The 25,286-nt window shown below is 38.8% G+C and overlaps 1 protein-coding gene across 3 annotated transcripts; it reads left to right on the forward strand.

Annotated features, from left to right (window-relative positions):
* On the forward strand, nt 1-24,347 carry LOC121917337 (THO complex subunit 1). Of its 3 annotated transcripts, XM_042443234.1 has the most exons (22): nt 4-192; nt 2,722-2,795; nt 2,895-2,955; nt 6,961-7,027; nt 7,440-7,558; nt 9,586-9,634; nt 10,035-10,130; nt 10,326-10,388; nt 11,326-11,408; nt 11,821-11,894; nt 12,735-12,843; nt 13,622-13,753; nt 14,478-14,578; nt 15,380-15,446; nt 15,756-15,806; nt 16,312-16,382; nt 17,974-18,072; nt 18,603-18,668; nt 19,880-19,963; nt 20,128-20,275; nt 21,574-21,652; nt 23,949-24,347. In XM_042443234.1, the coding sequence occupies exons 1-22, from the start codon at nt 142-144 to the stop codon at nt 24,242-24,244; spliced, it is 2,040 nt and encodes a 679-aa protein (XP_042299168.1). In that variant the 5' UTR covers nt 4-141; the 3' UTR covers nt 24,245-24,347. The 3 variants fall into 3 exon arrangements, with proteins under 3 accessions (XP_042299170.1, XP_042299168.1, XP_042299169.1); XM_042443236.1 differs by lacking the exon at nt 21,574-21,652 and having other exon boundaries at nt 1-192; nt 23,949-24,119; XM_042443235.1 differs by lacking the exon at nt 10,326-10,388 and having other exon boundaries at nt 6-192.
* Nucleotides 24,348-25,286: the final 939 nt, after the last annotated feature.

Consider the following 25,286-nt stretch of genomic DNA (forward strand, 5'->3'; position numbering starts at 1 on the left):
TCGCGCCGCCAGGCGCAAGGGGCACTCGTCATGGCGGCCGAGCGGCGCTGGCGCGGGGCGATGACATCATCAGGAGACGACGCCGCCGCCGCTGCCGCTGCCGCTGCCGCTGCCTTGTCGGGTCAGTGAGGAGCGAGGAGGATGTCTCCGCCGCCGCTCTTCAGTTTGCCCGAGGCTCGGCTGCGCTTCATGGTGAGCTCCGCCTTTGGAGAAGGGGACCAGGCGTCCTCCATTCCAGGCTTCTGTCCTGGAAGGGCCCCAAAACGTCCTCCATTCTGAGCATGATTAAGAGGCACGCCCTCCATTTCCACCTTCTACTCAGGAGGACACCCAAAACGTCCTCCATTTTGACCCTGGCCAGGGTAGCCTTTTGTCCGGGAGAACCTCCAAAACGTCCTCCATTTGGGGTCACAACCAGGGTTGGCCGGGCGTCCTCCTTTTCCAGGGCGCGTGCATTTCCCCCTTCTTTCCAGGAGGGCTTTGCCAATGTCCTCCCTTCTGGGGAGGACGAAGGAGCATGTTTTTCGCTTTCGTATGGGGCAGAGTCCTCCTCCTTTCTTCAGTGCCCTCTGTTCTGTGGTGCCTCGTCCTCCTTGGCAGCGAGGGCCTCTGGCCGCCTTGCTCTTGTGGCCTCCAGGTACCTTTCTTGGCCCGCCATGCCATTGATCCTGGCCATTGCTCCTGGGGTCTAAGACTCATGGGAACTGCACTCCAACAACAGTCGGAGGGCCACAGGTTTTCTTCCATGGAGGCCCAGCTGTGCCGCTGCTCTGTGCCTTTGCTCAGCTGAAGCCATGCTGATGGGGCTGACTCTCTGAAAGCCAAGAGCCACAGCATACATAGAGCACAGCCCTTTGTTTGGGGTTGCTGTTGTCATGTGCCCCAAGTAGTTTCTGACTTACGGCGACCCTAAGGCGGTGGACCTGTCACGGGGTTTGTTCACAGGAGGTTTGCCATTGCCTTCCCTTGAGGCTGAGAGAGTGTGACTTGGCCAAAGTCACCCGGTGGCTTCATTGGCTGAGATGGGAACCTTAGGGGTTTATCACACGAGACGGAGCCCCGGGGGGGGGGTGGGTTTAAGGGGGGGGGGGGGGAAACCTTTTCAGACAACGTTCAGGGTTAACCCTAACAGAAAGTAGGTTGTTTTTCAGACAATGTTAGCATTCATGAGAATTAACGTGACATTAACCCAAACGGAAACTAGACAAAACCCGCTCCTTTTGGTGGAGGGTCAGCTGCCCTCAAGTCAATCTTGACTCATGGCGACCCTATGGATGAGACACCTCCAAGACCCTCTCTCCTCACTGCTCTGCTTAATTCCTGCAACCCTATAAAACCCATGACCTCTTAACAGAGTCCATCCATCTGGCATCATGGGGCCTGCCTTCCTACTTCCCTCTGTTTTTTCTAACATTATTGTCTTTTCCAATGAGTCCTTCCTTCTCATGATGTGTCCGAAGTACAACAGCCTCAGTTTGGCCGTCTTGGCTTCCAGGGAGGTTTCCAGCTTGATCTGCTCTAGAACCCGTTTGTTTGTCCTTTCGGCTGTCCTTGGGATCCTCAGCGCTCTTCTCCAGCACCAAAAGTGAATGGATTTTCTTACTTTGGGAAAATCCCGAAAATAAAAGGGGCATATTTTGTCTACTTTCTGTTTGCGTTGATGTCACATTAACCCTGTCAGGTGTGAAAAATTACCCGCTATTGCATTATTTTTTTCTGGTTATTAAATCCCATTTCTGCATTGGACTTTTGCAGTTTGCCCCCCTGTGATAAACTCCATAGAGTCATAGGATCAGTCAAACCCTGGTCCCCAGAGTCATAGTCCAAAAACCACACCACTGTGCTCCCACACAACCTTTTGAAGCCTTCCACTAAGAAGTAAGACCTGTTTTGTTTCATGGGGTTTCCTCGCCAAAACCCCAAAGATGCTTTTGACTGAGTCCCTTTTGGCAGGGTATCTGTGCGCCTTCAAGTCACCTGTGGTCTTAAGGTGACCCCAAGAATTTCTTAGGCAAGGAATGCCTTTACTGAAGATATTGTCATAATTTATATCTATATTTAATATAACGTGAAACTAGTTTAACTAGTTTTGGCTTAAGCAAGGCTTGGGGCTTTTTCAACTCTCTAGACATTCTTTGACCATAATATTCAGTAACTATCAGTAGCCTTAGCTAGCATAGCCATTGGGAAGGGATTGTGGGCCTTGCAGTTCAGAAACATCTGGAGTCAACACAATTTCTATCCTGGTTTAGGTTGTTCTGTGCTAGGCAGAATTGTTGTGTATCCATTAATGTAAAAGTTCCTTAACATGCCTAAGGAGTGCCTTGATTGTAGGCAAAAATTTTTATTTGTGTTATTTAATTAAGCTTACATATGCTTAACCAAATGACAGTGAAGGTAAACTGAATGTAGTTAGAGCAATGCTGAGTAAATATAGGACGTAAATGCTATTCAGTCACATAGGATAACCTGAAGATAGCTGATGCATCAGTGCCAGAGTTAAACAGGTCTGAATCTTGTGTATGTCCAAGTGTGATTGTTGTTGCTGTGTGCCTTCAAATTGTTTCCGACTTATACTATATGCCATTTTCTGTCATGAAAGAAAGAGTATATGTAAATATTTGGTGTTTAGGAAATATTTATTTAAATTTGCACATATTAATAAAACATTTTAATACTTCTGCTAACAACAAGCCGTTTTTCATTCTGTTATCTTTTCAGAATTCTACTCGAGAGGCCCTCAAGGGCAAAAACATTAAACCTTTACTGAGTGCATTCGCTCAGATACCTGGAAGGTAACACATCCCACTTTGTGTTTTCTTGCATAACTTGTACATAATTTAATTAATGTGAAGTCTTTGGCAAAACAGTCTCATAGTCTTGTCCATTTGTAGTGAAAATGAAAAAAAGTTTACCCTGGATCAAGCTTTCAGAGTTGCTGTAGAAGAAGAAATTGTGAGTACTTCTTGTTATAACTCTCTATGAATATTGATAAAATTCCCTGCATGTGAATATGAAAATAAAACAATTTAATTTAGATAATGATTATTCAGTTATGAGTTTCATAGTAAGTAAAACATCAATAACATCTTTTATTTATGATGCATCAGAGAAAACGTTACCATTAAGGGAAGTCACTCCAGGCTGGAACAGACCAGCAAAATATGCCAGCTTCCCGGCGGCTTGGGGGCATGGTGTGTACACAGTGCACACACACCCCCAAGGTGGCACTAAATTGCAGTGAAGCCTTCCAGCCGTTTACATGACAGCACCTTTTCGACACTTCAGCAGCACGGTGTTTAGATGTTGCATGCCCTAGATGTGCCAAAAAGTGGTGGAAAGGGTGCCCTTTTTCCAGTGTAAAAAGGAGCGGCATTTTGCTGCTTCTTTTTGTGCCGGGAAAAAGCCGAATCGGGGCTGCAGCATTCAATTGCCACAGCCCCAATCTGGTGCTCAAAGGGGCGGCATCAAGCCACCCCTATGAGGCCATCTGTTTCGGCTCTAAATAATTTTTAAGCATATGGTCTCCTTTTTTAAAAAACAACAACAACTAACCTACAGCTTTATTAAACCCTGCTCTGTTCTTATCTGAATTCATCTATCAGCCGTATATTATTAATAATAATTTCAGCAATAAGGTGTCAAGTATGTTTTAAACAAAGTACAGATTTTGAAAGACAAGGACAGCATCCACCTGGAGGATCACTATCTATTACATGTATTATCAAAAAAGGAGTGCGGTGGAGAAAGATTTTTTCTTTCATTGCAGCAGCCCTGACTCTGACAAGTAGATGGGATCTGGTTAGACTCTTTTCTGGGCAGTGTTCTTTCTGGAATGGAAGGGCAAAGAAAGCTGTCTGAAGCTGTTCCTTTTTTGCCTGATCTAAGAGAGCTAGTATGGTGTAATGGTTTGAGTGTAGGACTAAGACTGAGAGACCAGTGTTCAAATCCCTCCTGAGCCATAGAAACCCATTGGGTAAGCTTGGGCAAGTCAGAGTGACTTAAATTAAAAAAGCACATAGTTAAAACATAAACAAAATACAAATGTTAAAAAAGAGATTAAATCATTAAAAAAATTAAAACCAGCTGTGTGCACACACCAGCACAACTGACAAATCCAGGACTTTTGTTTAGGTGGGGCTGGCCTTATACGTTGACAACAACGGGCCAGATTGGTCTCCTAATTGACATGATGTTCTTAAGGAGGAACAGAAAGTTCAGTCTTCCCCTGGCCCTTAGGCACACGGCTGGTGGATGAGACCAGAAATTACTGGTATTTGTTACATTTCTATTCCACCTTAAAATAATCCACTTTAGGGCAGTTTACATGGTTTATCTCTTCCCTGCTTTATGCTCAGAAGTAAGGTAAGAATTTTGAGAAAAAACTAAAAAATTCACATTGTCACAAAATTTGAAGGAGAATGATTGAAAAATGGAAAATCGATGGTATTTAACCCCGAACAGATTGGCCAAGATTATTGAGAAAAAACCAAATGTATGTTGGAAATGTCAAGCAGCAAGAGGTACATGGTTTCATGTGTGGTGGCATTGTCCCAAGCTGAAAAGATACTGGAAACATAAACACATAATAATTGAAAAAATGTTGAATATAAAATTTGAACTAAAACCTGAAATATATTTACTAATTATGTTAAATAAAATATCACCAAAAATTGATAGAAAATACTGGTGAATACTACTTTACTTGATAACAACGGCAATACTACTAATTGCCCAATATTGGAAGAAAAATGACATACCGGACTTAGACTTATGGCTACAAAAATTAATGGACACAATAGAGATGGACAAACGTACAGCATATGTGAAGCAAAAGGACAATTATAGAGTAGAAAGAGATTGGTATCTGATACTGTTACTTTGCAAATCGAGATGGTTATAAAGAAGAGGTCCATTTATAAATTGAATGTATTTGAAATATAAGTACTTACTTTTGGTTAATTAAGGTTAGCACATTTAATGACGTATGACATTTCAGGTGAATTTCAAAGAAAGATAACAGATTTATTGATATAAACAGACAAGGGAACAATAATCTTAAAGGTGGGATATGGGAAGACGGAAGTTATTGGAAAAATATTACTGAAGAGGACTATGTACTACAAAAATATGTAATCCTGATAACAATTTGTTGAATCGAGATTTTGGCGTGATACAGACGGGCAGGGGAAGACGTCTTAGAGGTGTATTCTGCTGAATACGGAGCCTCCAGACCGCCCGCCCCGGGGGCGTGGCTCAGGTGTATGGGGCTTCCACATGGGGGACAGTGAAGACGCCTCACCTGGGGCCGTTTCTGACCCACAGTTTCCATACCGCCGCCTCGGAGGACGCCGCAAAGAGAGAGGCAGCTTCCTCACGGGCGGCCAAAAACGGGGCTTTTTTTTCTTTTGCCGGCTGGCGGATGCGCAGCTGCACAGCTGCGACGCTCAGCAGCGGCGGCAGAAAGCATATGTGCACATTTAAAGCACCCAAGCCCCTTTAAAACTTTTTCCCCCGCCCTGGCCAAGAACAAAGGTGGTCTCCTGCCAGCTGGTGATCAGCTGGTGTTGGCATCCTTGTCCGCTTGCACATTGCCAATGTCACCAGCATCATGGATGGCTCCTCTCCTTTGGTCCCCGTGCTCTTACTGAATCTGCAATGCACAGCCACAGCTGTCACCGCTGCCACCGCTGTCCCCCTGCCATCCCCCATCACCTCCCTTGTACATATGTAAATATTTAAAGTTTTAGCGTTTTTTTATTGTTAGGTGAAAATGGCGCAGGAATGTGTGTAGGGGTGCACTTTAAATTCCAAACTTTCCACGATTCTAGCAGCGCATGCGTACATGCAGCTCTAGGGTTAGGGTTAGGGTTACGAGTCTTAAAATGCGCTGCAGCTGTGCTGCAGCTTCCACACCTGCATGGCAGCTGACGCTGCAATTAAAGCCTGACTGCAAACTGCGCATGTTCCAGGACCCCGACTCATTATGCGACGCAGCAGACACGGAGCTTTTAAATGGGCAACTTAAATTAGCGGCGTAGCAATTCTGGCGTACTGGTGCAGCAGCTTACAGACGGAGATGCGCAGCTGCGCACTATAGAGAAAAGAAGCGGGGGGAAAGCGGCACCTTTTTAATGCCGCTTCTTCCCGCTTGGGGCGTGTGGGCGGCGTGTTCATGGTGGCATTCAGGTAAGGGCCGTCTGAAGGCTCTACCTTCATGACGTCATGAACACACCCCTTTTTGCCCGTCTGTATCCCGCCTTTATGTTTCAAAAAGGAAATAAAAATAAAATATATATTAAAAAAAGAAGTAAGGTAAGTCGGGCTAAGAAAGAGAGCAACTGATTCAGTGTAGCACTCTGTGCCACTTTGGCACTCAACCAGAAAGCCTGATTCAGCAGATTCCAAGATCTGGGTCTTTGTGCAACTGCTTCATCTTTTCATAGGATTAGCAGAGCTGAGGCTGCAAAGAATCTCACAGCCTCTTCCTGCACACTTTACACTTTCATGTGAGTAATACTTGATGCAAGCTTCTTTTGTTGACAGTGGCAGCTTGTGGCTGCTTTGGGGGCCTGGTGTTTAGATTATGCACACTGCCAAAGTGGCCAGAATCTACTCTGGTCCAAAGGGCCAGATTGAAAATTTTGGGAGCAGTCACTGTGGTCCTAGTCCAGTCACAGCTGGAGCAGTCAGAGACCACACCTTCCTGGCTCTCTGCTTCACTCCATAGTCATTATATAGCTATTAATACATTGCAAACAAAATAAGATACAGTAGATATCTGGATCTGCCTGTTCACTGAATGGGTCAGTGAACTGTGTAACTGCAAGTTAGTGAATATACACATTTAGCTGTTGTAAATAGCTATGTTTCTCTAACTTTTTAAAATCTGATTTATATATTTTAGTAATATTTCAGTTATAGGCAACTTACACACAAACTTCTACTACTTTTCCATAGATAAATAAAGCTCCATGTGAAAATGTCTTGGCTATCATCTCTCTTGTTATTAATGGGGTCACAGAAGGTAAGTGTAGGGATAGTTAAAATACTTCAAAATATGTAACTCACATTTCACCATACTTCTCTTAAATTTAGTGCCCCAAAATATAAATGGGCCAAAACATTCTGTTTATTTTGGAATAAAGGAAATTTGTTGAAAAATTATCTTGCATGCTCTTTGTTTGGGTTGTTAGTGGATATCTTCTGGTTTTCCTCACCGACTTACTGCAAAAGTTCATTTAGCCTAGATATATTGCTTATCTACTTTAAGACACACAGAGACTGTAGAAAATTTCTGTTTAGAATCTGCAGAGTCATTTTGCTAACTCTTACAAAATAAGATAACTGATAATAGAAAAGCAGAAATCTAAAAGAGTTCTGTTTTTAAAAATTAATGTTACTGCAGCCGATTCATAAAAATATTTTGTCCCTTGAAGGTATCTGTACAGCATCAACTCCTTTTGTACTCCTTGGAGATGTTCTGGATTGCCTTCCTTTGGATCAATGTGACAGAATTTTTACATTCGTGGAAAAAAATGTAACTACATGGAAATCAGTAAGTCATATTATTTTAAGAGTCTACTTTTTATGAGACTTTGGATTGTACAAGTTATTTGAATGAATATCTTTTAAAAAATATTATTTACCTGTTGTTCCAAAACAAATAATAGAAATTGATTTGTTCAGGTGGACAATATGTGATACTTCAACTTACTGTTTTTTATTTTAATATTCTGACTTTAAAATGAAAGTGTGTTCCAGTGCTTGTAGCTACTTTGATGGTGGAGCCAAAAAGACAAACAAATGGGCCCTTGAACAGATCAAGCCTGAAATCTCCCTGGAAGCCAAGGCCCTGTACAGATGGGCCATTAAGCACGTCCTGGCAATGTACTAGGGTCGCCTCGGGGCGTTGCTTATATACACCCCACAACCATAGTACATCGCCAGGACGTCAAAATGGCGGCACCCTGTCTACATGGGCACCACCATTTTGACATAACGGCCGCATCGTGTCCAAATGACACAGTGCGGCCGTTACGTCCTGGCGCCGCTGCATGGCACCTCTGGCACCCTTTCAGCAGTGCTGGAAGGAGCTCTGAAATGGAGCTCCCTTCGTGTCACGTATCGCTGGCGCAGCCTTTACACGGCTATGCCAGTGATACAAAAGAGAAAGGGGCCAAGTGGCCCCTTTCCCCACTGCTGTCAGGGTGTCCTTGGGGCATGAAGCCCCAAGGACACCCCTTTCCAGGCCGCAGGGAAGCGGCATTTTGCCACTTCCCCGAAACCTGGAAAAGCAGCGGATCGAGGCCTCTGCGGCTGCCGCTGTGGCAGCTCAGGCCCTGATCCATCAGGGAAAGAGGCGGTCTGTATCCCGCCCAAGATAATGAAGTTGAGGCTGTCATATTTTGCCTAAATCTTGGCATGACTCCTTAGAAAAGACAATAATGCTAGGAAATGTAGAAGGTAGTAGAAAGGAAGACCACATGCCAGATGGATAGACTCAACCAGAGAGGTCATGGTCCTGAATTTTCAGGACCTAACCAGAGCAGAGGAGGACAGGGGGTCTTGGAGGTGTCTTATCCACAGGTTTGCTGTGAGTCGGGCTCAACTTGAAGGCAGTTAACAACAACAACAAACAACAACTTATGCCATGTCCATTATCTTAGGTCCATAAGCTTTTCTATTTCTTATTCCTTTCCTGTTCATAACTGCTGTCAAGTTGACTTCCATTTATGGTGAGCTTCTAAATAAGATACCTTCAAATCATCCTATCATCAATAGCCCTGCTCAGGTTTTGCTTACTCAGGGCCATGGCTTTCTTTATTGCAGTGATGGCAAACGTAGCCTTACCATACCAAGCACTGTCTTTTTTAGAGAATCATGTGTTCTCATATTTCCAAAAATTTTGACACTGTAGACAACTCCTCCCTGGTGCTTTTAGAAAAATAACTGAAATTTTAAGGAAAAAATGAATGATGTGCTATACTTATTTTTTCACCTCAAACCTAAGCTTAATTTAATAGTTTAAATGACATAAAATGATTTAAAATGCTTAATTTGTAACTTAATTAATATATAAAACCATACTGTTTGGCTGTTTTATTAATGGTAAATAAAATATGAAACCTTAGGTTGGTACAATAAAAAGTGTGAACCTATCTTTTACTAAAGAGATACTCTGTACTGCTTAAGCACATGTATCTTAGTTTTTTTCCTTTTTGAGAAGTAGGAGGAAAATGAAAATAGAGTATTTTTCTTCATAGTTAGCCACTTGGGTAGCTCTTTATAGTGAAGACTGGATGAAAATATTTGCATCTGCTTTGGATTACATCTGATATGAAGTGACTGTTCTTACTTTAATCTAAATGAAATTCATAGTCCCAGATAGTGTATACCCATTAAACCAGTGGGAGCTAGCTAAGTGAGCAGTGATGTAAATTCCACATACTGAGTGAGCCTACTGTAGTTGGAACTAGCAGTTGGCTTTAAGGCTCAAGTGAATTCATCATTCGCATCAGTGTAACTAACACTAACTATAGAATATTAACTAATTGTTTCCCTCTTGATTGGTATTTTTTTTAGAACACGTTTTACTCAGCAGGAAAGAATTATTTGCTGAGAATGTGCAATGGTGAGTAGCTTTTTTCTGCAGATGTACCTGGGAGCTTATTGTGCAATTCATAAAGAGTTGATTAGTCTCCAAATATATTGGATAAAATTATCATATTAAAATTCATTTTAAAATCCTATTTATATAAAAGCAGTTACCTAGCACAGAGCCAGGGCAGTTAAAGCAGTCTCAAACTGGATTATTTCTGCAGTGTGTTTTGGACCCTGGACATTTTTCTCAGTAAGTGAGTTTAGTATGGCTGGCCTAACTAAATAGAAAATAATTTTTAAAAAAAAGTAGGAAAAAGCAATACAAGTTGATTAATGGAACTGGGTTTTTTCCCAAGACTATAATCTCTGCTTGTGAAATTTAACATTACTGGACACGCAATAAATAAATAATGTTTTTGTATCTATTTTAGACCTTTTAAGAAGATTGTCTAAATCGCAAAATACAGTATTTTGTGGAAGAATCCAACTATTCTTAGCTAGATTATTTCCACTATCAGAAAAATCAGGTGAGATTTGATCATTCCCCAAGGCATAATCAACAGTATAAATAAAAGGTTGAAGTGAAATCTATCACATATATTTCAGTTTCAATTATATTCTGTATTTTACAAAGGATCTAATTATTTTAGATGTGTTGTGTGCCATATCCAGGAGTCTCTCTTGCGTTATTATAATTAACATACATTGTAATTATTTTTAAGCTAACTGGCCTCCCTCACAGAGAGCAAATAACTTCATTGCTGCAACAGCTCTACTGGTTACAGGTCTGTTTCCAAGCACAACTTAAAATGCTGGTTATGACTTACAAATCCATGTATAACTTAAATCTTGGCTAGGATGAGCCTGCCTGGGCTCAGAGAACTGCAAGAGAAGTCCTTCTCTCAGTCCCACAATTTTAACATGTGTGTTTCCTGGGAATGGAAGATAGGACCATCTTGGTGCTTGTGCCAAGGTCCTGGTGCTCCCTTCTTACAAGAGGCTAGAATGGCTCCCTCCTTGATGTTCATTGGTCAGGAGCCAAAGACTTTTTTATTCTGACAGACCTCTAAGAAACAAATGGTTTTTTTTAACAAGGACTTTTTTGAAAGTGTGCTCTACTGCTTTTAGTTGTACTGTTTTAAACTGCTTATTTTAATTGTGTGCTTTGTATTTAATAACATCACAGTTTTATTACATTTTAATGTAACCATTATATGTCTCAACAATTTGTAAGCTACCTTTAGTTATCCTTTTGTGGGAAAGAACAGGATATAAAAGAGTAAATAACAAGAGTAAAAATAATAATACATGTTGAGTATCCCTATCCAGAATTCTGAAATACTCCGAAATCGAAAATTATCCACTTGGGTAGCTGAGATAGTGATACTTTTGCTTTCTGATAGTCAGTGTACACAAACTTTATTTCATATACAAAATTATTATAAATATTGTATATAAAACTACCTTCAGGCTATGTGTATAAAGGTGTACATGAAACATATATTAATTTTAGTTTTCGACTGGGGCCCCATCTCCAAGATATCTCATTATGTATATGTAATTATTTCTAAATCTGAAAAAATCTGAAATCCAAAATACCTCTCTGGTCCCAATTTCGGATAAGGAATTGATATGTATTGATAGTATCGTCATCTCATATTATGTATCGTTATATCTCTTAATACATATTAGTTTTTTAAAGTGTACCTATTTTTCCTACAGGACTTAACTTGCAAAGTCAATTTAATTTGGAAAATATCACTGTTTTTAATACCAGCGAGCAAGAGAGCACCCTTGGACAAAAGGTTACAATAGTCTTTGTAGTCTCTGTATATCATGCAAATTCTGTTGGCACCACAAACCTTTGGGAAAGTTATATGGCTGTAACTCTCCAGTAACTCTCAAGTCATAGTGCCAGAGCATTCTCAGTGGCTGGCCCCCTCCCTGCTTGCTTTTCGCCAGCAAACCAAGGCATTTTTATTTAATATATAATTTAATGTATAATTCATATCAGGATGGTTTTTATGAAACAGTTGGGTTTTCTTTATGCTTTTTTTGTATTTTTTAATGTGGCTTTATATTGTGAGTAGATTATTTTAATTGTTTTGAATTTTACTGAGATTTTAAAATGTTTTTATCTGTGAACCGCCTTGGGTCCCTTCTGGGAGAAAGGCTGCAAACAAACAAACAAATCCTAAATGTGCTCTTTTCCTTCAGCATGTAGAGGAAAGAGAAGAAGGAATGGAAGTAGAGGAAGGGGAAATGGGAGATGATGAAGCCTCTACTAGTTGGTAAGAGTATGCAAACTGGAGTCATTATTTGTATTCAAAGTAAAATATGCATGAAACATCTACAATCAGATTGTTCTTGATTCCTAAACAGTATGAAACGCTAGACATTTCTTGACAGCATGTTTGTTTTTACTTAAATTTTACACAAATGTCCCTTGCCATATATTTGTGAGTTTGAGAAAATGTGGATAAATTGTATCATGAGGGTTTTGTTGCCATGTCTAAGCCAAGTGAGAAAAATAAATAACTATAGCATTGCTTAATTACAACAGAGAAATACTACTTTTCTCCAGGTGCACATGCCCTCTTAAATGCTGAATTGATAACATTGTAGTTTGTGTTCATGAAATTTCTGAACTATAGTTATTGCCCTTCCAGAGGAGCCATTTCACAGTTGCTTAAGCAACCTACATCATTTTTTAAAGAGGAGATGTTTGAAAGAGATCATAGAATCATAGAGTTGGGAGAAATCTCAAGGGCCATCTAGTCCAACTCCCTGCCATGCAGGAAGACACAATCAAAGCACCCCTAACAGATGGTCATCCAGCCTCTGTTTAAAAATCTCCAAAGAAGGAGACTCTGCCACGCTCTGAGGTGTTTATTACTGAATTATTGGAGCTTTACATATTAGTACATCAGCACTGTGAATTGACAAATCATTGTGTGCTCTTCTAGGATATATTGACAGTCTCAGACACACTTCCTGTTTGATTTCCATGTTTGTGTCTTCATCTGGATTGGGAGCTTAGTGCAGTAAGGCAGGGAATAAATTTAAGTGAATAAAACAAGTTTGTCTCTAATAACAGAATGTTGGTATGTTTGTTTATTTATTTTTTCCAGTTCCATTCCAATAGATTACAATCTGTACAGAAAATTCTGGTCACTTCAAGACTATTTTAGGAATCCTGTACAATGTTATGAAAAGATTTCATGGAAAACATTTCTTAAGGTAATGGCTCTGGTGTACATTTTTCTCCATCTCTGGGAAGATAAGTATTTTTACTATTTCTCAAACTTTCCATATATAAGATACACCGTGTCTACAAATAAGTATTTATAAAAGATTGTATTCATTCTTTTGTAAGTATATAACATAATGAAAGTCTTTATGCACTTTAAAGTTTAAACTTTGTTGAAATCATTAATTCTACAGTTGGACACTGGCTGATAATTATCCATTATAGGGGGATTTTATAGGCAAGTTGGAACTCTGCTTTGTTGTAAGGAGGCATGGACTACCCCCTCCACACACTCACCCAGTTCCTCTCTAGCCTGTGTAATGAGCCAGGAAGGTGAAGGGCCTAGCATACATGTGGTGGCCCCCATTTCTACTGACATTTTAGAAAAAATATTTCAATAGTCTGGGAAGGTATATGGGCATGTCATTTAATTTTTTTTAACTATTTTTAAATAAACTTCCAAGTTTGGATTATCTGATGCTCCCAAACATCCAAGGCATTTCTGCATAGAGCTGGGAAGTAAATTTGTCTTCCAGAAATTAAAAAAAAAACAACTAACCAGTTTCCTTTACCTTAAACAGTAAGCATAGTAATGTTATATCAATTTTTTTTGCATATCTAAACTCCTTATCACCAGGAGACAAAATGGGTGAACAGAAAGGTGTAATAGGAAATATCAGCATCTTTCACATTTGATAAAATTGCAGATATTCTTCATGACTATGATTTCCTTTAAATTTTGAGATTTGATTTTCTCATTTTCTGAAGTACTCAGAAGAGGTGCTAGCTGTCTTTAAAAGCTACAAGTTGGATGACACCCAGGCTTCAAGAAAGAAATTAGAAGAGCTAAAAACTGGAGGAGAGCATGTTTATTTTGCTAAATTCCTCACAAGTGAAAAGGTATTGTACTTAGTGATCCTGCCATAAGAATATCAGTTTCCATGGAAAACGGGCTGATACTTAACTTGGTTAAGTACAGATCAGCAGTGAAACACCAGCCCTTTTGGCTGCAGCGTTGCCACAGCAACTAAACCGCATGGCACAGCTCCACAGCAGAAAAGAAGCTGCCTAGAGCGGCTCTTTTTAGCAACATCGTAAGAGCTGTGTAGCAGCCTTTAGAGACGTGTGGGTGCTGAGACCCCCACACGTTGTCATTATGTCCCCCATGTAGGCGGTGCTGCTCAAAAATGGCACCGGCTGCAAATAGTAGCGCTTGGGAGTGTGTGGTTGGTGCGCGCTCCCTAGCCCTATTATCACCACCAGAACGTTGCTTCCTGATGGTGTGTACCGGGCCTTGGTTAAAAAAATAATTGACAGCCAGTGTTGCTGTCACTAAATCAGTGGTGCTAGAGTACTTCAACTGCTTCAGCAACATTAAATATAATGGCAAAATCTGTGAGGCAACAGATTTGACTCTAATATTTTGAAGCAGTTTCTATGATATTCTTTTAAGACCAAACAAGATGTGAGATGAAATGCATCTTTGTTCTTAATGTGCTGTTTTTTAAAAAAAACTGTGATCATAGCAGATGAGAAGTAGGAATTTAACCATTTTTATGCTGTAAAAGACATTTGAGCTGTAGAAAGCCATACATGAGTTGTTTGTTTGTCTGTTTGTTAACAGCTAATGGATTTACAGCTGAGTGACAGCAACTTCCGCCGCCACATCCTATTGCAATATTTAATATTATTTCAGTACCTCAAGGGGCAAGTGAAGTTTAAAAGGTAAGGTAGGAACTAGTCTTGGTTTTAAACTTATACCTTTTTCATAAGTTTACCTTTAGTGTATTTTCATTAAGATATGACACACTGCAACTCTTGCTCTGCGTTTCATTGTATGCAGTTCTTTGAAAAGTGCTGCTGCTTAATCCAGTGAAAAGGAAGAGAATGTAATTCAGAGACTGTGCTTGTTTGGTTTTTACTGTACAGTGCTTTCTCCTGTTTCATGATGTATTGGAAAACAAATGTGTTCGCATTGCACTTGGAAGAGACTCTTCCTGGTTGTGCATACACCCAACCTAAACAAATTAAGCATTTATTTCAAGTTGTTTTAATTGAAACAAAGCTTTGGTTGGATGATGTTTCAGCTTTGCTATCTTTCAGATGGTTATGTAGTTACACTAACTCTTTTTAAAAGGTGTTACTGTTCAGGTGAGTAACTTAAATAGGTAGGATTGGATCCAAAATATGCTTTCTTCTTCTTGTACTGTATCTGCGAAAGGATTCTGATACAGCCAAACAACCTTACTGGCAGAATGAGGGATAAAATATTTTTGATCTGTGTCTCCATTCCCCTTCCTGCTGCCACCCATCCTCCACCTGAGAATTTGCTCTGGAAAGCCCTTCAGAATTGAGATGGGGGTGGGGGCTTCCTGGTAACTGCAAGGGAGAGAAAAAATATCAATGAGAACCACTCTCTCTCCCTGCCCACCATCTGATGCGTTGTGAGCAGAACATCACAGATGGAAAACTGTTCTGGATCCAAACCAGTGTATTTCATTTTTTGACTGATTGTTTGCTTTTTAGTTCAAACTACATTCTGACAGATGAGCAATCACTGTGGATTGAAGATACTACCAAATTAGTTTACCAGGTCAGTGCTTTATACTACAAATTATATATAAATAGATTGTGTGTTATAATTTACAAAAATATCACGATATAAAGTTGGTGATACTTGTTTTTATTGTAGTCTGCTTTTATGGATCTACGTACTGTTGTTTTTATGTTGGGTAACCAAATTAAGCTATTGTAATATACACTGTGAATGAAATACTGGATAACAATTAGAGCCCAGAGAGTATTACATTTTTTACACTGATAAATGTCTAATCATAATATTGGTTGGAAAGAGACTTTCAAAGGCACTGTTGCTAATCATGTTGCTTCTTACAATAAGCAGCTACTTTCAGAAAACCCCCCAGATGGAGAGAGATTCTCAAAAATGGTGGAGGTAAGTCTTCATAAACTAAACTGAATTGAATTTCAATTGATGGATGCCATCAACTTAATACAATGTTTCATTTGCCCATTTGGGTGGTTTTCAGCATGTTTTGGGGTAGGGCTCACTCCCCTGAAAGGATTAGGGGTTTTCTTTGATCTAATATTGTCACTGGAAACTCAAGAGGTTTCAGGAGCTATGTCTTGCTTTTTACCAGTCTATGCTGATGTACTATTGTGACTTTATTTAGAGAGAGACGGCTTAGCAACAGTTACCTATATATAGGTGATCTCTAAGCTGAATCATTGCAATGCATTGTATTTGTTGCATTTGAAAAGGCATTTAAAAAGGCATAGCTATGTAAAAATATTATATCTCAAATATGTATATCCATATAAAAATATTACCTTTGAATGCTATCTGATACAGTCAGATTTTTTTAAAAACAAATCCCAGCACTAAAGCCGTAAGTAGTATTAACTGTGTGCTAATACATTTTGTATGCTTGCTTTTACAGCACATATTAAACACAGAAGAAAACTGGAATTCATGGAAGAATGAAGGTTGTCCAAGTTTTGTGAAAGAAAGGTAATAAACTAAAAAAAATAACCTTTAGAAGTTGAATTGGATGAATATTACATTACAGGCTGCATATTCATATAACACCTGCATAAATCCTACCTTGTTCAAGACAATATGTCATTCTCTGTTGTCTTAAACTGATCTATAATTTTGCAAACAGATTGGACTTACATTTCATGGAATTTATCATTGTGAATTCTGACTTCTTGCTATTTTCAAGAAAGGTGCTTCGAAATAAAAATTAAAGAACATTACAAGTGTATTTTTTTAAAAAAAACTTTGCACAAAATTGATGGACTCATTGGCAGCAGATCAAGTACATTTGGTTCAAGTCCCTTCAAAATGCTGTACCTGTAACAGTTAAAGAAAATTGTAATTGTTAAATAAAAGATTAATTCATACTAATAGTAAAGAACAAGGGGGCTGAAAATAGACCCCCCCCCCCACATGATGAAAAGTTTCAGAAGCAAAGTGGTGGTAGTGGTACCTGAATCTAACTTCTGAGTACAGAGCTGAGTAGCCTTCTTGACAAGGGTAGGGAAAAATATTAGAAGGCAAAGACAGTTGGAGGAGGGCTACTTATAGGTAAGGAACGAGATTTATTATTTTCTTCATTTATTTGTTTACTTTATTTATATTCCACCTTTCTCCCAGACTGAGACCCAAAGCAGATTCCATAAAAACACATTAAAAACATTTACAAAAAGTTTAAAACTAGTTTAAAGCAGCACATTAAAACACTATGAAACTGAATGAAAAATTGTACAACAGTTAAAAACAAATAAAAAGCATCTATATTCAAAACTTTCTGCTTAACCAAAAAGGTTTTTGCCTGCTGGTGAGAGGAAAGCAGGGAGGGGACCAATCTAGATCCCCATGGAAAGGAGTTCCAGAGAATTTGAGCAGTGACCGTGAAGGCTCTCAAGTTCTCACTAGGTGAGCCTGTGATGGTGTGGGATTACAAGAAAGCCTTCCTCTGATGATCTTAAAACTGTGGCAGGTTCATATGGGAAAATAAGGGAGATATGTTTTGTATCCTTTCTAAATTATAGAAAGCTTCTCTTTGGAAGTGTAGAGCAGTGAAATCACCCCTCATAATGCCTTCCTCAAAAAAAAGTGAGTTCTTAGCTGTCTTAAAAATCTCTCCTGGCCTTCTAGCATTTGCCCAGCTCTGCTCTAAGGAAAGTACAGTCGGCCTTTCTTATACACAGATTTTTTATACACGGATTTAAGCATACACGGTTTGAAAATGTTCCAAAAAAGTATAAATTTACCTTGATGTTCCATTTTTTTATTAGGGACACCATTTTGCTATGTCATTATACTTAATGGGACTTGAGCATACACGGATTTTGTTATACACGGGGGATCTTGGAACCAAGCCCCAGCGTATAACAAGGATCCACTGTAGTCATTTGTCAGGTTTACCCCCAGGCTAATGGCAAAATTACAGTGCAAGGCCACTATGCGGGCTCTCCAAGGCCATCCTCTCTGACACAGGGAAGGTAGGGAAGACTTCTGCATACAAGTTCTTCAGAATTCATCAAAGAACTTTGCTAACTTCTTATTTGATCCCCTCTGCCTTCTTTTTCTGTAGACCAAGTGATTCCAAGCCAATAAAACCTTTTGTGCGTAAGAGACCTGCTCCTGAAGACTTCCTGGGGAAAGGACCCAACAAAAAAATTCTCATGGGGAAGTGAGTCAAGCATGTATATTGTTTCATGCTTTTACTTGTTGCTTTGTGTAGATATAGAATGGTATGTAGAATGATTACATGAAGCTGTAAGGATGTGCAGATTAGGTTTAATTGTGAATATCAAGCTTGTGCATAAGAATATTTGTTTTAATTACAAGCATCTCTTGCATTCCTTACCTTTTATCCTAGAGTTGGGTTGTTAACTTGTTGTGCAGTTTTTCTTTTAGGAAGCACCAAGACAGAATAAATGCATTTTTTAAAATTATTATTGTTATTATTATTGTTGTTGTTGTTATTATTATTATTTTGCTTTCAAGGTTAAAATCTATTCTGTTACTTGAGCAGTTTAGAATAGCAGCAGTCAATGGTGTTGGTTTCTGTCAGAAACTGAAGAAATCGCATGCAGACAGTGATATCTGTTGTTGAGCTAATTACTCTAGGTGTTAGTATGATAGCTGCCCCCCAAATGCTTGACACATCAAAACATCACAAAATGTATCAAGTCATCTGATTTGCATTTCTCTTTACAGTGAAGAATTGACTCGGCTCTGGAATTTATGCCCCGATAACTTGGAAGCCTGTAAATCTGAGAGCCGGTGAGCATGTGAAAAAGAAGGCAGGGAGGGCTTTGGGCTAAAGTCGATTCTAGATCTTGTCGTAGATGCATCCAGAAATATCTCAAGTGTACCAATGATACCAAAATCATTGTGGTTGGGCTCAGGGAGGAGTCCATGGGAGAAAGGCAGACAGTGACATTTCTTCTGTACTGGGCATTCAGAGAACTAAAGAGAAATAGGAGTTTTCAAAACGCAAACATCGCATCCACCTGACTTTTGAGGATTCCACTTTTTTACCTTCATGTCTGCATTACAGCCTTCTCAATTCAGCAGGGCTTCCTGAACCCTGAAGATGCCTACAGGGAAATGAGAAGTAGCTCTTTTCTAGATCCACCACTGCATATTACAGGTTGAGTTGCCCTTACTGGAAATGCTTGGGATCAGAGGTGTTTTGGTTTCGGATTGTTTCAGATTTTGGAATATTTGCCTATACATAATGAGATCTCTTGAAAATGGAGCCCAAGTCTAAACGTGAAATTCATAACCTTAGTGATAACTTTATACAGTATTTTTAATAATTTTGTGCATGAGACAAAAATTGTGTACACTGAACAATCAGAAAGCAAAGGTGTCACTATCTCTGCCACCCATGTGGACAGTTTTGGATTTTGGAGTATTTTGGAATTCTGGATAAGGGATAACCAACCTGTATTATTATTTTTATTATTTTTATTTAAATGCATATGAAAGGAGCATTTTCTCTCACATATTTTTGCTTCACCTCATTTTATTTACTTAATAGATTTTGTAGTGACATGTTTTAAAATTTTCAAGTGACTTATCTAAACATGTAATTGGTATTTGGGAAAGGCTATGTAAGAAGTCTGAGGAAGCATACTGACTGAATGAATTGGTCAAAGTATTTGGGGAAAATTCTAAACCGCTTAACCAAATTAGAGTTAGACTTCCCAACTGTGTGTGGAAAAGGATTAAAAAGAGTTTAGAACATCTCATCACAGGATTTCTTTTTGATTTCCCATTTTGGCAGAAACACAGGATGTAAGTGCAATAAAATAAATAAATTAGCCACAGCTTTAAAGTTCATTACCGTCCTGTAACTAGTTGTATTTTTCCACAACAGCCATTTTATGGTGGCATCCTCAACACTATCAAAATTTCAAACATATCTGCACTACCAAAAAGTTGAGGACTTTGGAAATTTAAGTTTTTAATTTATCTTTGTTTTCTAGAGAATATATGCCAACGCTGGAAGAATTCTTTGAAGGGGCTATTGAACAGGCAGATCCTGAAAATATGGTTGATAAAGAATTTAAGTATGTATTGTGAATCCTTTTCTCTGCTCTTTTACATTTGTATCTATTCAATTTTACCCAATTTATGTATGTCTGATTCAAACTTAAAGTTTGCTCAGCATGACACCACTGAGAAAACAGTTGTCTTGAAACATGGTGGACTGATTTTGACTTTATCATTACAGAGTTGTGAATAATTCTAACTATGGCTGGAGAGCATTAAGGCTGTTGGCACGCAGAAGTCCTCACTTCTTCCAGCCCACCAACCAGCAGTTTAAAAGTTTACCAGAATATCTTGAAAACATGGTCATCAAATTAGCTAAAGAACTACCCGTAAGTAGTAGTATTGCAAATATTTTATTTTCTCTTTAAATTTCTATGCCAGCATCATTTCTTGTTTCCCGAACCCTAGCATTTTCTCTCTTACATGTACTCTTAATTATGACAGCTCAGAAAATGAAATAAATAAATATTGTTAACTAATCATTAGATGTTTCTAATTATTAACCAAATGTTATGGTGATGAGTTTTTTTGCCTGTAGTTTTGCTGCTTCATCAATAGAACTATAGTGTCCAAATCAGTGGAAGAGCCACTTGATCGTTTTTGTGAGATCCCATTTGGAATATTGTGTCAAATTCTGGGCATGGTATCATATTAAGATTAACTTGAACTTGTTCAGAGGAAGATGAACAAGGTGGTAAAGGGTCTGGAAACCAGGCCCAGTGGGAAAAAATTGTTAGGGAAGGGAGCTTGGCATGTTTAGCCTGCAAAAGATAAGTCTGAGAGATAATATGATATCCATCTTCAAATATTTTTAAGGCTGTCATGTGGAAGATGGAGCGGGCTTATTTTCTGTTGCTTTAGATAGACCCAGACTAGTGGATTCAGATTTGGATTACACATTAGGAAGAACTTCCTGATGGTAGGAGATATTCTTCAGTGGAACAGATTACTTTGGAAGATGGTAGGCTCCTTTTTTGGAGGTTTTTTAAACAAAGGTTGGGTGTCTTCTATTGGGCATCCTTAGCTGTAGATTTACTTCATTGGTAGGATGTTGAACTAGATCATCCTTCGCATCCCTCTATGCCTGCAGTTCTGTGATTCGAACATGCCTACAAACACATTTGCCATCTGCATTGTTTGTGCAAAATCTCAGCAGAGAAAAGGCAGAAATCTTGGATTTCCCTCCTGGTTATTTTCTAGTTAATGATATATTAAGAAAGTCATGCTTTCTACATCTATTTTTTCCCTGTTTCATGAGCTTCTTGAGAAGGTATATTTGTGCACTGGACATTCTTTTGGCATTTAATATTCATCAGTGAAGAAGAATGAGAATGAATCTTGACAATGAAGTTTGAGTGATTTCTGGGAAGTTTATTTGTATTTAGAAAATATTAGTTTTCCGAGTTTCAAAAATGCAGTGAACAATAGCATAAATATCTTGATTCTGAACTTTAGCGGATAGTTTTGATTTTAGAATAGGTCTCTATATTATTAAACAAGATATAATCTTCAGAAATTTCCAAATGTATTTCTAAACTTTTTGTTCTACTAAATATGCTTCGAGGATCACCACACAGCAGTCCTTTTGAGCAAATTCATCCAGTGATATTCAGTTCTCTCATTATAGCCTCCTTCTGAAGAAATTAAAACAGGCGAAGATGAAGATGAGGAAGATAATGATGCTTTGTTAAAGGAAAACAATGAAAGTAAGACTGTGTTCTTGGGTTTCTCCCCATTTCCTTTGACACATGTTGTAAAACGAGTATGTAAGCAGACACTTTTTCTTGCCAAGTTGGTCGCTTACTGCTTCTGATCCATTACAGTAATTGTTGCTTGTGTTGTGTATTCAGAATAAAGAACTATAGTTTGTTTCTTTGAAAGCACTGAACAGAGATTTCATAATCCTACTGTGCTAAAGCTTAGGTTCCTCACGCTTTTATTAGAAATCTTGCCATCTTGATTGTGTTTCATCTAGCATTACTGGATCCATGCTTGATATGAATAGACCTTGAAAATAAGTCCTTTCTGGATGTTATCTGCTTCTAATCATAGCTCCCTTTGGTAAGCTGTGTTCTTCTAAAACAATATCAAACTTGTTTAGCAATATCACACATCAGCTATGGATTGGCAAAATTAATGGTGCATATTCCTGACTTATGAAGTCAATATGATAGTTTTAATCCATCTTCATCTAAAGCATTTCCTGCTCCCCAAGTCCATTTCCTACCCAATTCCATCTCCTTGATTTTGTGAATCAGTATATGTCTGTAATCTTGGCATATCCTTGACCTTTCCTCCCTCATCCTCAGTCTAGTTATTCCTGCTGCTAAAGTCATTTGCATGATTCTTCCTTCCCCATTTCTCATGTGAATGCTTCATATTCCACTTGCTGTGAATTATGTATACTTCATGCAGTCTTACTATTAATGTTGTTTATTCTGTCATAAATGCTTCCACTTATGATCTGTCTTATGTCTTAAAAACAATATATAAAAGTTATCTTTGTTTTACATTTCCCTTCAACAGAATTCTGCTTATGCTTGTCCTTTTCAGTTGCACTTTCTCATTTTGGCACTATTTGTTCTTTTTGCTACTAATTTTACTTGCCATCTTCTATCTCATTTAGACCATCTGAAATGCCTCCCAACCCATTACTATTACTTCCTATTACCTTAAAAAAAATCAGAGTACCCACATGAGTTTTTTTAAGGTGCTGCAGCCTCTTACTAACAACAAATACAGTGAGCTCCTCACTGTCCTGCCTATTCAGTTTTGGCTTTTTTATTGCCATTTCTTTATCTCAATTAAGGATTACTTTCGGCCTTTCAAAAATTAATGCAAATTGCAATCTTTTACAAAGCATTGAGATTGGCTAGCATACCGTTTCTAATCTGTTATGAACATGGTGTGATTTATAAGCAATTGCTGAGAGGTTTGCCCAATATTGTGGAGCAGTTTAGTTGTTTCAAGAGCATGAAATCAACCAGAGTAATTTTGCACTTCAGTTTGCTTTGTTTCCTTTTGGGATGTCTGTTGGTATCCAGTCTTTAGTGAGAGTGCTATTCAGTGGTCACATAATCCATATATATGTGGTTTGAAACGTAATGATAAAATTGCTGCTAAGAATCAATATAATATACAGTACATGTTTATATTTGGAAGCAAGTTCAGCAGTGGCTTGTGGCCTGAGCAGGGAAGTGCCTCCAAAATGGCAAGAATGAGATCATTCCCCTCAGCCATGTTTGGATGATAGGCTGTTCCTGTTTATGCTGTTTATGATATTGGCTTAGCTTTGCAGAATAAAAGCAAGGTAATGGTGTTTAAAAAAACAAAAATCCATGCTCACAGCATAGTTAATATTTTCTGCTCTGGTAGTGACCGTGGGGAGTGAAGTCTGGCAGACATGTTGAAATGATTTAACTGTTATATATCGTTTCTGTAGCATAGTTATCACGGAGATAAAAAGTCACAATACTGGCATTTAAATAAAATTACCCAAGCATCCATCCAAGACATTGCTAGGCAATTTTTTAAAGCTGGAGCTGCATTAGCTTTTGAGGACACATTTTGAACAGGACAGATCACTTCCTGTTTTAAAATAAGTGTCTCCTGGGGATAAATACCCCCCCCCCAAAAAAAAAAAGTGTGAATGCCCCCCACACTCCCAAGATGATGTTTCATTGCAAAAAAAAAAAAATTAAAAACTTTTTTTTGCAAAACAGCATGAAGGCCCCAAAGGTGATGGAAATGCCTTTCACACCTCTAGAAGACATTTTGGACCACAAGAATTTTGAGCCTTGGGAGACGGGGAGCAGGGTCACATGAACAGCCATAAGGCTGCATACAGCCTGCACTTTGCCTACCGCTGCTTTAAGAGGAAAATTCTTAACTGATATCTGGTAAATATCAACCAAGTGTGGTTGGTCAGTTTTCAGGAACCACTTTGTTAACTGTCATTTCTAAAAAGGCTATTATTTAACTATTCTTTTGTTCTAATTTTAGGCCCGGATGTTCAACGGGACAAACTTGTAACAGGAGAACAGATAGAGCTGTTTGCAAACAAGCTTGGAGAATACTGGGAGATTCTGGCTCCAAACTTGGAAATGAAAGAGTCTGATATAAGGCAGATTGAATCAGATAGCGAAGATGTGAAGATGAGAGCTAAGCAGCTGCTTGTTACTTGGCAAGATCAAGAAGGGATCCATGCTACAATGGAAAATCTGATTACTGCAGTGACCAAAGCAGGATTAAATGACCTTGCTGACAGCCTAACAAATGACAATGAAAACAATAGCTAATTTGGGACTATTTTTTTTATAACAGTTATTGTTGCTAAGTGATGGAGCCTAACATTTGCTAGGCCAATTTAATTTGGTAAACAATAAACATCTTTTAATAACATTGTCTAGAAATTCCAGAAGACTAGTACTCCTGACCCAACAGGAGTCATTCTACTATGACAAGAAGAGGTGTATGTGTGCGTGTGTGTGTGGTGATCTTTTCTATATAAGTCAGAACTTAGTGTATGGGTATTTAGAAGTCCATTGCTTTTGATACTGACTCTTCCACAAGGTACATATATGTGAAGATGAATAACCAATTATCCCCTTTCCTATATTAAAAAAGTAGATGTTCAGTCTGGTCAAGTAAGAAAATTAAGGGTGTACTATATAAGAAGATATTGTATCCAAATTGCTAACAAACCTGTACTTACAGAAAATCACTAAACAAAGTTTTTCTGCCATTGTGGAAGTGTTCAAATGCTGTTGTGACAATAGCATTCTAATTGTCTGGGCCTGCAATTTTGTCACCTTACCCCCACAATTTTGGATGGGAATGAAAGTCAAAGCACATGACTTCATATGAAAGAAAATGAGGGTTTGGTACTTACCATGAATGTTCATTTTGGGGCATCCCTAAGATGCAATCCACATACTGTTGAGTTATTCCCCACATAACAGTAGATGAGACAGGAGCCCTTAGCTCAAAGGTTATTTTCTATTACTGTTGAGTCCTCGTCCTTCTTGCCAGTTGCAGTGTAAAGCTTATCCTATCCGCCTATTAAGATTCAGTGCTCAATTCCACCTATCTTATCCCTACCATTTTCATTTATTATTTATAAGATTATGATGGTGGTGGTGATGATGTAGCTACATGGGAGTGGATGGATTGCTCCTCCAGACCATCCAAAGATGAACATTCATGGTAAGAACAATGAATGTTAACCCCTCATTCTGTGGATGGCATGAGGAGCAACCCACATACTATTGGGATGTACCCAAGTCCTTCAGAGCCAGAGTGGATGTAGCCACTCCTTACATTACTAACTGCAGGACAGTC

This window comes from Sceloporus undulatus, unplaced genomic scaffold (assembly GCF_019175285.1).
Source record: "Sceloporus undulatus isolate JIND9_A2432 ecotype Alabama unplaced genomic scaffold, SceUnd_v1.1 scaffold_15, whole genome shotgun sequence".
In the NCBI taxonomy this organism is placed as follows: domain Eukaryota; kingdom Metazoa; phylum Chordata; class Lepidosauria; order Squamata; family Phrynosomatidae; genus Sceloporus; species Sceloporus undulatus.